The sequence below is a fragment of the Gasterosteus aculeatus genome, chromosome 21 (genome assembly GCF_964276395.1).
Source record: "Gasterosteus aculeatus chromosome 21, fGasAcu3.hap1.1, whole genome shotgun sequence".
Lineage (NCBI taxonomy): Eukaryota > Metazoa > Chordata > Actinopteri > Perciformes > Gasterosteidae > Gasterosteus > Gasterosteus aculeatus.
The window spans coordinates 3,623,231-3,634,916 of record NC_135708.1 but is presented as its reverse complement, the minus strand read 5'-3'; the positions used below and the strand labels follow the sequence as shown (position 1 = coordinate 3,634,916).

General features: G+C 47.5%; 1 protein-coding gene across 1 annotated transcript; it reads left to right on the top strand.

Annotated features, from left to right (window-relative positions):
* On the top strand, positions 1 to 10,997 carry LOC120814787 (dual specificity calcium/calmodulin-dependent 3',5'-cyclic nucleotide phosphodiesterase 1C-like). The gene is made up of 12 exons (XM_078096955.1): positions 1 to 1,327; positions 3,732 to 3,848; positions 4,009 to 4,149; positions 5,389 to 5,489; positions 5,697 to 5,825; positions 6,236 to 6,316; positions 8,302 to 8,322; positions 8,465 to 8,585; positions 9,298 to 9,379; positions 9,689 to 9,809; positions 10,362 to 10,525; positions 10,882 to 10,997. Exons 1-12 carry the CDS (start codon positions 1,313 to 1,315, stop codon positions 10,995 to 10,997), a joined length of 1,209 nt encoding a protein of 402 aa, XP_077953081.1. The 5' UTR covers positions 1 to 1,312.
* The last annotated feature ends 689 nt before the right edge of the window (positions 10,998 to 11,686 follow it).

Genomic DNA, 11,686 nt, shown 5'->3' with positions numbered 1-11,686 from the left:
CTTTCATGGCGTTCTAGCCAATTGTTTAGAATGTGCTTTGAGACGGGACTTCAACCCACAATCTACGTCCACTGAGTGAGACAGAACCCAGTTAGAAACGAGCGCTGCAGCTTTCTTTGCAGTGACATTAACAGTGAAACAGCTGATTTGACTTTGACATTACCAACTGCACTGCCATGTAATATGGGCGCACGTATTATACAGCCCAGATTGTGCTAATCACTCCCAAACCATCTGTGGGAGATATATTCTATCTGTAGATTGTACAGCTCCCCAATCCAGCGTTTGGGACGGTCTGAATGGAGGGCAGATGCTGCTGGGCCTCTATGTGTTGCAGGTCGCGCTGTCTTGTGAAGCAGCTGGAAAGGGGGGAGGCATCTGTGGTGGAGCTGAAGAGAAACCTGGACTACGCCGCCTCAGTCCTAGAAGCTCTGTGCATTGAGGAAGCCAGGCGAGAGATTTCACTTCTGCTTTTCTCAAATAATCCATGAACATGAAGAAAAAGGGATTTTAAAATGATTTTCTTGAATTCTTTCACGATCGGCAGCTAAATAGACCTTTGAGCAGAGGTGGAGGAGCACGTAGAGAAATGGCCAAACGCAAACGTTTGTCTTAAAAAACCAACCTGTGGAGCAGAAGAGTCCACAAAAGGTACAACAATCCAAAGAATCCAAGGGTAAACATTGAAGTGTAAAAGCAGAAAGCAGGTGAGGTTCAGGTTAACACATCATCCTCATGCACGCAGGACTTTATGGACACAAAGGGTTTCTTCCCGTCGGCAGTCGGCTCATCAACAGAGCGCGGCTCCCCCAGCGTTTAATGGCACACGGTACTGGGCCATTCCAGTAGCACGGTGGCTTCCTCACTCATTTATAAATCACAACGGGATCATTTACACACAAGCTACGTCGTCTTAAGCATTTTGAAGCTAAAGTAAAGCACTCTAAATATCTTAAGACTATATTAACTGCAATACCCCGTAAATTGGTGAAAGGCAATTAAATATTGTATGTTAGTAAGTAAGATCGTCCATGGATGATAAATAAATGACAATTACAATATACATTATCATTCATTCATATTATTTTACTACTAATTAGTATTTAAATGATTTCATTAAGTCTGTGTGTATGTTAGTAATATATTTAATTTAATGAGTAACTCGTGGCTCAATACGGTTCCCAAGTTTCTAACCCAGAATTGTTTAAATTCTTGCTGCACAATGTTGCGAGCCTTATTCCTTATAGGACAGTGGGACCCTGCACATGAATACAGAAGACCAGCAGGCAGTTACTAGTTAGTTACACAAAAGATGGCCGACCTGAAGGTAAACCAGTAGTCAACTCTCGTCTTATGGAAGTTGTAACAAAATGACGGCAGGACGTTTCAGTTAAATGTGAATGTGTCTGAACGCTGGTAAATACGCGTCACATCAGCCACGAGGTCAACGTGTGACACAATCGGTTGGGAAAATCTGACAAGCCGCGTTCTACACAATAATTGAATTGTGTGCTCATCGAGTTGTGAATAAGACAATCCTGCAATTTGTTGATGAAGATCATCAATCAGCAGCTTTGGCGAGAAGGTGTGATCTTTTTTCTGGCCTTTAGTCTGATGCGTGTCTCCTTGCAGGCGGCTGGTGGATCCAGAGGACCAGCTGGGTGACATCCGGTCGGACTCGGTGCCGTCAGAGGTTCGGGACTGGCTGGCTTCCACTTTCACCCGGCAGACGGTTGTGATGCTGCGCCGTAACGAGGACAAGCCACGCTTCCGCAGCATCGTTCATGCAGTGCAGGCCGGCATCTTTGTGGAGAGGTTTGGCTTGTTTGGTGTATTTGATGCAACAGTCATGTGGAATATTAGGCCCTTCATAGTTGTTTAGTCATGATGTGTGATGTTTGTTTCAAGGTTTTCCCATTTAACATGAATGATATAACACAGATAACATAAAGGGTTCATTGGTAATAATAATAAAACTCTGCATTATCCTCGTAGCTGAATAGGGTACAAACATGGTGGACTCCACTGGGTGATTGTTTGCTGTTGATGGTCAAAGCCAGCAGGGATACGTGTTACTTGTACGTGGTGCAACTAAGCCAATCAAATGTCCTCTTAGCCAGCTCAAACTAACCCGCTGACTGAAACCATGCTAGCTGATCCAGCTTAATGTCATTAACTGGAACCAGACGTCAGTCATCAGGATAATTGTGTGTCCGCGTCCTACTTCAAAAGGGGGAAGAGTCGATCAAATCGACTCAAAGGAAGAGGCTCTTTTTTCTCCGCTGACGAGCAGGAGGGGATCATGAACGCACCATATAGAACCAGGAGTTTGAATATGTGTGAGTGAATCAGCATGTATGTGTGTATTCCCTCTATTCTTATCATGAGTCCACCTTAATCATATTCTATAAAGAGGATAAGTTCCGTAATGAATAGTGATAGGAACGCCTTTTCAATAAGTGATGAAACACTGAATGACTCATTTACCTGCAGTTCCATAAAAGCCCTCTTTGATTGCATTTACTGGGACATCGGCAGGGAATGTAATGAACCATCCAGAAGTTTCTCAAGCGCCAAATAAACTTCAGGAACAGCGCGGCGTGCAGCGGCTTTCCCCGTGTTCTCCGCATCCCAACAATGTACACAAATGCACCGTTGAGACACATCGTCCTGCCTGGAATGCAAGGACTCGATTGGTCGATTGGTATCACGTGGGACGACTTAACTCTGGACATAATGGCGAGGGACACTTGTTAGGATTTTATCAGCTACTGTCCATACTGCTTATCGGTCAGGTTCCTTATTGATACTATATGAATTATTTAGTCACAAATAGAAGATAATAAAAAATCCACATGCTTAATTGATTCCCTGTTGCTGGTAGCGTGAAGGGACTTGATGTGGGACCAGGAACGGTAGAGGGGGGGTTGGACGTGCTGGGTCACAGCTGCAGCCTCAGCCCAAAAACTCTCCATCACCAAAGCCATTATCTTAAGTTCCTCTCTAAGTTTTTTGTCTTATACAGAGAATTCTTCCCTTGAACTCAGCCGTCCACCTTTTAAAGCATGTCCACAAAAATAATAAGAAAACAGTATCCAGTTCAGCAAAAAAGGGACAAGTTGTGAGACGCTGTAAGGACACGGAGTCAAGGACATAATGCTCAAACATAGATATTCAGATTATATTAAAAGCCCCAGTGGGCGATATTCCACTGGAGTCAGTGGAAGTGGTGGTAGATGGTTAGAAGTCTTAGAAGTTTACAATCAGCCAATTAAACGTTAAACATTGAACCGTCCAAAACCGATGCTCAAAAGGAACTTAAAGCATCATCATTTTAGGCTTCCTCTAACACACTAAGGAAGCATCGCTATCTGACCAGTAATAAGCAAACACAAACTGGGATCGATCTGATAAATACGACATGAACCAGCTGAATGTGGTTCCATTTGTGTGGAATATTGCTATATTTCTTCAGCAGTAACATATAAACTGATCTCAACACACAAATCCATAGATTTTGCAGGTGCAGGATAACAAAAGAAGCTAGAATTCAATAACGAGTTCCCAGTTGTTAAATTCTATATCAGTACAAAATCCTCCAGACTAAATTGTAACTGGTGTTTTTATGTTTTCTTATCGATGGTACCTTAACAAAGGAATCCTAGAAATGAACAGTTGAACCGTTATGTGGACATTCGCGTGCTAATAAAGCTTCTGTGTGTCTTTTCTAGCATGTGGACATGTGGTCTTTTGATGTGTTTGCACTGAACGATGCTAGTGGGGACCACGCTCTGAAATTTGTCTTCTATGAGCTATTCACCAGATATGACTTGATCAACCGTTTCAAGGTATGTTCATTTTGACAAGACGCTGTGTATGTAATGAGCACAATGTCAGCGACAGCAGAACTAAGTATTGATGGGGACGTACTGGGTTCAACAGAACAACTTCTCTGTATTGCTTCTACAATTCTCAAAGCAACTGGTTGTTCCTTGTCTTCTGTTGAAGGTCCCTGTTTGTGTCCTCATATCCTTCGTGGACTCGTTGGAAGTGGGCTACAGCAAACACAAGAATCCCTATCACAACCTGACGCATGCGGCTGATGTCACACAGACCATTCATTACCTGCTCCTCAAGACCGGCATGGTGGTACGTTCAGGGTTGGGTAAAAGCACAATGCAATCCGCTTTTCAAAAGTGCCTGCAGACTTCCTCAGTGGATCTTACAAGTCACTCATCACAGCTTTCCTACCTCAAAATCCAATCGGGACGGGATGAATGATGACTGACAGGTAGATAATAATGATGCAATAGCAAAGTTAGTGTTGTCTCTGACTGTAAATGGATGAAAGGCTGCATGACAAACTGGAGCTTTAAGTGACTTTGCTGACTTTTATTGATGTAGGTTGTTACAGCAAAGAAAGAACACCTGAAGAAAGAGTTCAGTGAATCAGTAAAGTAAAGACAAAACATAGATTTAAATCATGGTTAAAACCTAAATGAGACTCCTTCTCAGGTAACCAAGGCTGCAATAAACAGAGGCCCACGGGGCCTTTTTCAAGCCCCTCCCCCAAACACAAGCACCACCCAACTTAATTTGTGTTGAAATAGTGCATCAACAATCCCTCATGACGGCTGTCTAGGGACTATAGCAGCACCACATGTACAATGCAGACATTGTGTTATTAAAAGGTACAAGCCCCGACTCCACGTGCCTGTGGGTCACTACGGGGGTCAGAAAGCTGCATGGGGGCAAGGCCGGGGCTGGATGGGACTCGCCGTGAGTTGCTGAAGGGGATATCACACTTTCACCTTTCTGGGGAAAGACTATGCTGGGGAGGCAGTGACTCATATCACAGCATATGGAACCTTGGACTCAAGCAGAGTAGTGCTCATTCCGTCCCGGTCTTGGACCAGTGGACCAGCTCTTTACCCTCCCGAGACTACTGGGGGGGTCCTGGCAGTTTGCCCAACCAGTCTACATGTGCTTTGTGGACGGAGAAGGCTTTTGACTCTCCAGTTGGTGACTTTCATGGACAGGATATCTAGGCCCACCCGGGGGTGGAGGACCTCGGGTCGGGGGTCTCCATCTCCTCTCTGCTGGTGCTGATGTGATGTTGTCCTGTTGGCCTCCTCGCACAGTGACCTCCAGCACTCAGTGAGGCACTTTGCACCAGATCCTCTTGGTGAAGAGCTCTATTTGCTTTCATTTGAGTTGAGGTGCTACTGGAAAACAACCGAGGTGGTTCAGGCACACTGACAACTGGCAAAGAGACTCTGTGCTGGTTCACTTCCAGCAGGAGAACCGCACAACGTTAAGCAGGACGGTTTTTAATCTTCATCTCCCGATTGACACGTTCCTCCTCGTCTGTCTGCCTCTCTCCTTCAGCACTGGCTCAGTGAGTTGGAGATCTTTGCCATCATTTTTGCAGCTGCCATTCATGACTACGAGCACACAGGGACCACCAATAGCTTCCATATTCAGACAAGGTAATTCCCACGTAGCATCGTTTGTAGCATTTCAATCCCTGCAGTCTCTGAGGACAGTGGACAACACTGGAGCATGAAGAGAGATCTAACAGGTGACCTAATAAAAAGCCTACTATGAATGATAGCAGCTTTACCTCATACATTGTTGGCATTATCACGATGACGGTGAGGGTGATCATTCCTGAAGTAGCCGTGTCGCATTTGCAGGTCAGACACCGCCATGTTGTACAACGACCGAGCTGTTCTGGAGAACTACCACGTCAGTGCTGCATATCGCCTTCTACAGCACAGTGATGACATGAACTTTCTGTCTAATCTCTCCAAAGACGAGTGGAGGTAAGAGAAGAGCGCTGCAGCTGAAGGGACGTCCTTTTTTACCGCTGTTTCCATTCAATGACTTCAAATAATAATTCACTGTACAATACAACCCCCAGATTACAGTGCAAGTCATTGCTTCTAAAATACAGCCTCCTACTGGTGCTTAGAGGAAGCTACAGCTGATGATACCAGGGAGAAACACGTCACCTTATTTTACAGTCAAGCAGAATCAAATGACTCATTTTAGGGACAAGTTGAGTAGTTTGGGGCAGAGTTGCATCGATCTGGCACTGCATTGCTGCAGAAATATAGAAGTGACAGCAACAGGATGAAAGCATCTCAGTCTCCTCTGATTAAACTTTCCCCAAGCTTCATCTAAGATTCATTCTGTAGGGAGCATGAATGTTTTACTGCCTGCCCTCTTTCAGAGCGCTTCGGGCTCTGGTGGTGGAGATGGTGTTGGCCACAGACATGTCCTGCCACTTCCAGCAGATCAACGGGATGAAAATGTTAGGGGTAAGGGTGGAAGGCAGGACTCAAATGCAGACTTTTCCAAAATAAAACACTTTAATAGTCAAAAAACACAGGAACCGGGGGCAAAAGCACACAGGCAAGAAACTATGGAGATCCAAGACGAAAGACAAGAACAAGCGTGGCAAAAGACAATGACGCGACAAGTGACACAAGAGAGGTGCAGGTGATTGGACACAGGTGGAAACTATTAAGACGATCACAGGGGATGACGGGACAAGGCAGGAAGTGAAGTTACCCGGGGACACAAGTGGCAGAAAACTACAAAATATAACATGAAGTGAACCACACCGTGACAGTACCCCCCCCCCTTAAGGGCCGACTTCCAGGCGGCTCACACTAGAGCGAAACAAGGGGTGGGGGGGAGGGAAACCAGAGACAATGGTCGGACCACCCAGGAAACTCTGGGGGTCGGCCTGGCGGATAGGCACACTGCCAGGGAGCCTCCGGTGGTCGGCCCGGCGGACGGTCATTTGGCCAGCTCCGGAAAGTCTCTGGAATTGCAGGCTCGGGGACACGGGAAACCTCCGGGGTGGTCGGCGGCGGCTAGGGGACACGGGAAACCTCTGGGGTAGTCGGCGGCGGCTCGGGGACACGGGAAACCTCCGGGATAGTCGGCGGCGGCTCGGGGACACGGGAAACCTCCGGGGTAGTCGGCGGCGGCTCGGGGACACGGGAAACCTCCGGGGTAGTCGGCGGCGTCTCGGGGACACGGAACGCCGTCAGCAGTAGTCGGCGGCGGCGGCTCCAGCTCGGGGACACGTCAGCAGTAGTCAGCGGTAGCTTGGGGACACGGAACACCTCCGCAGTAGTCAGCGGCGGCTCCAGCTCGGGGACACGGAACACGGCAGCAGTAGTCGGCAGCGGCTCGGGGACACGGAACACTTCCGCAGTAGTCAGCGGCGGCTCCAGCTCAGGGACACGGAACACCTCCGCAGTTGTCGTCGGCTCGGGGACACGGAACACCTCCGCAGTCGGCGGCTCAGCCCCCCCCATAACCCACCCCATAGCCCCCCCCTCAAGGGCCGGATCCCAGACGGCCCTCAAATCATCAACGGGAGGGTGGGAGAGGACCATGGGGCGGGAGGGAGGGAATCTGAGTCTCGGAGCGGGGACTGGGGGCGTCGGGGCCATGAGTCTCGGAGCGGGGACTGGCCGAGTCGGGGTCGGGGCCGAGAGTCTCGGAGCGGGGACTGGCCGAGTCGGGGTCGGGGCCGAGAGTCTCGGAGCGGGGACTGGCCGAGTCGGGGTCGGGGCCGAGAGTCTCGGAGCGGGGACTGGCCGAGTCGGGGTCGGGGCCGAGAGTCTCGGAGCAGGGATTGGCCGAGTCGGGGTCGGAGGACAGAGTCGGGGAACGGGAGAGCACTGCGGCGGCCCAGCGGGAACGGGAGAGCGCTGCGGCGGCCCAGCGGGAATGGGAGAGCGCTTCTTCCGCTTGCTCCTCCTTGGGTTAAGGAGGTCCCGGAGCTCGAGGCAGGCGAGCTGATAGCTCCTGGGACCAAAAACAAAATTTGTTTTCCGCTGCCAGAAGGGACTTCTTACGTCCAAGTAGTCCGGGCCGTAGTCTGGCAGCGGGTCTGCTGAGTCCCATGGTCGCGTCATTCTGTCAGGGGTAAGGGTGGAAGGCAGGACTCAAATGCAGACTTTTCCAAAACAAAACACTTTAATAGTCAAAAGGTCAAAAAACACAGGAACCGGGGGCAAAAGCACACAGGCAAGAAACTACGGAGATCCAAGACGAAAGACAAGAACAAGCGTGGCAAAAGACAATGACGCGACAAGTGACACAAGAGACACACGGCTTAAATACACAAGGGAGGTGCAGGTGATTGGACACAGGTGGAAACTATTAAGACGATCACAGGGGATGACGGGACAAGGCAGGAAGTGAAGTTACCCGGGGACACGAGTGGCAGAAAACTACAAAATATAACATGAAGTGAACCACACCGTGACAGAAAAGCCACCTGCAGCAACATGAGGCGTGAGTGTTTCACGTCTGGGTCCGTCCCGCCTCATGCTGCCAGTCACTCCAGTCCTTCACAATGCTGAAACTATCAAACCATGATTGTTTCTGCTTTACAACCCTTCACGCGCCGCGTCCACTGACTGGACTGGACTTGCAGGCCCGACAAAGCAAAGGCCTCGTCCCTGCTACTGCACACTGCTGACATCAGCCACCCTGCCAAACGCTGGGACCTCCATCATCGCTGGACCACATCCCTTCTGGAGGAGTTCTTTAGACAGGTGACCACTTTGAATCAATGAGCGGCCTTTTCATTTATGCAGTACTCCACATGGCTCTGCACTAGTGACGAATAAGAAGAAGACAAAGTTTGGACCTAGTTTGTTTTCAGAGGTAAAATAAGCAGACGAGTACTCTGGGTGTAACATCAGATAAACCAGCGCTGCCGCTCGCAGCTCACCACCTGCTAACAATAGTTGATTGTATACATTCATTAGAATAAGGTTTAGTCTTTGTACATGTGAATTAGTAATGAGGTAGTAGAAGACGCTCAGCACCTTCTGGTGGACTTGTCCTCCAGTAGCAGGCAGTCAGTGGTTGTTCATGTGAGACAATGACTTAGGAGGAAGGCGTGTAGGGAGGGGAGGAGATGAACTGTGGCTGAAAACATGTCGACAGTCCGAATACACTCAGCGAGGAAACATTACAACAACAGGATGATTGTACATGTAGTCTGAAGTGCTGAAGCAGCCATGTGGGTCCAGATAAGATCATTGGTCACACTGAGACCATCTTAAGTACAAAAGGAAGAGATACTAACTAATAACGCTGCGGAAGTGCTACTGAAGTAACATGTACTACATGTAAAGGAAAATCCACATTCTATGTACAAATGACACAGGAATGAGAAACGAGCAAACAGATGGTGACGTGTTGTGTTGGTGAGCCTTGATGGCAGCACCTTGTAACGCTGCTTTGTCTACTCGTTTTTAGGGGGATAAAGAAGCGGAGCTGGGTCTACCGTTCTCTCCTCTCTGTGACCGCAAATCCACCATGGTGGCACAGTCTCAGATTGGTAAAATAGAATAAGAATCATTTACACCACGAAGCTGCTTGTTTGTTTATCTGCTATCTAATAAACAGTCTGCTCCAGTGTACCTCTGTTATGGAAACCGTTGTCCCAGTATATCGATTCATTTGGGAGAAAAGTTCAGATGTTTATACGCTGGACCAACATTCGTATCTAGTTGTTGTGCGTGTGGAAGTAGCATGAAAACTAAGTGATTATTTAGTTACTATCAAATAGTAAAAACATGTCAACACAAATTAGAATCAACAAGGTGAAGTGAATCTGTTAAGTGGGCGTGTCTTCCGTATCCGGCAGGATTCATTGACTTCATGGTGGAACCAACATTTACAGTGCTGACAGAAATGATGGAGAAAACTGTGACTCCGCTTGTTGAGGAGGCATCGCGATCTGGAACGGCTGCCTTCAGACGCTGGAGGTGACAAACAGAAGATTACAAACACTTATTTTAGATGATCCTGTGGTGTAGATCAGCCGTCCCCAACCTGCTCCCGTCTTCCCCTCACGGACCATCGGCTGACGTCCTCATCTCATCAGATCGCTACTACCAAGACAGGAAGTCACAGATAGAAACTAAAACAGACCTTCAAAAGGCCCAATTTCAATTGTTTCCATGTGTCCATTCTGGGCCACCGTAGGAACATGACCACCCCTCCCTAGATAGTTTTAACACTATTAAAAACCAGCATATAGTAAGAATCTATTCAATTTCCATCATCAGATCCCCGATACGCTACACACTGTTTATTCAAGGAAACTAGTACTTTAATACACTATAACCTTAAGCATGAACAGCACGGCTGCATTATCATCTAAACACGCTAGGAAACAATATTTACAACACGTTGATGCTTTTACTTTGAAGGGTAACGTTGACGGCGTTGCTTTGTCCAATAAGAGGCACCAGCTTTCTACCTCAACACGTCTGACAGGATGTGTGTTTGTGTGCACATGTCTACACTGTCCACAGTGACCACAGTGTCAGTGGCAGTGATGGAAAGAGGTCCAGTGTGAAGAGTACAGGCTCAGAGGGCAGCTGCTCTCTGACCACGGTGGACCTCAAGGGCTTCAAGGTCACATGGAACAAGGAGATTCACCACAACAGGGAGACGTGGAAGAACCAGGCAACCAAAGGTGCCCATACTTACCACCTGGTATCATCTGTCACTCTCTACAGGGCTCCTTCCAGTCCGGGGGGCCACATTATCAAACACACATCTGAGAAGCAGCTAAGCGTATTAGCTGTGAGAAGACATTGTAGCACTGCTTACTTTATCATGTCCTTATTTAATACATGCATGTCCATGGACTAATTACCTTCTGACAAATACAGGTACAGTCTGGGTTTTACTTCCTTCTGATAATCATGTGAATCAGCCTGTGAGCAGCAGCAGCTTCATCCTAACGTCTTCTGAGTGCTGCAGTGATGTCAAATGAAGCAACATCATAGAGAATATTGCTTTTGTTAATGCGTGTTGGTGTTCTGGAAGACCTGGAGGAAAAGGTCCAGAAGGAGGCAGGGGAGAGTGGCCGGCAAGAGAAGGACACAGCAGAGGAGACACAGCCAAAGAGACACAATTCAGGACAGGAGATGAAGACTAGTTGAAAAGACTGAGATGAACTAGTAGGACTATACTTTGACTCATTTTCACAGTATGTATTTGTTCATTCAGGAAATTAGTAAAAAATACTGTAAAAAGGTATCAAACTAATTTGTAGTTCAATATTCAACATTTACACACAAATGTGGTGAATAAAAGTGTAACAATCTTATTTGTTATCAAATTATCACACATTATTAAAGTTAAAAAGCAACGGCACCTGTTGACATCTGGCAGGTTGCTGTTTATCAGCAGGTAGAAACATTAAATTATTCAAATTAATAGTATTTAATAATAATAACGGGGCACCACCCTGGGATCAGGGGCCAATAACCAGACTATAAATGAGTTGTCTCACTGTTGGTGTTCACCCAATGCGTCAATAGTCAAAGTTCTGTTTGAAGGTTTGAATTCGAGCACCAGATCGTCATCAGAACAGTGCAATTTAATTCAAGCCACATCCTGATAAAAGATGATTATTATATCAGGGGGATGAAGGTATCACAACTCAGACAGAGACCCAAACGCAGATATGGGGAATAACGGCTTTAATGAAGAGGAATCCGGGCAGGCAGTGTCGTTGTCAAAGGCAGGCAGGAGTTCGGTGCACAGGTCGTCAGAGGTACAGAGGTGGCAGGCCGTGTCGTTGTCGGAGGCAGGCAGGGGTCAGTACACGGGGGATCTCAAGAATCGA

What these genes read in the sequence shown, in the direction of transcription:
- LOC120814787 (XM_078096955.1), top strand. An exon ending in ACTTGATCAACCGTTTCAAG is followed by an intron (nt 3,849 to 4,008) that starts GTATGTTCATTT and finishes CTTCTGTTGAAG; the next exon opens with GTCCCTGTTTGTGTCCTCAT. An exon ending in CACCTGCAGCAACATGAGGC is followed by an intron (nt 8,323 to 8,464) that starts GTGAGTGTTTCA and finishes CTGGACTTGCAG; the next exon opens with GCCCGACAAAGCAAAGGCCT.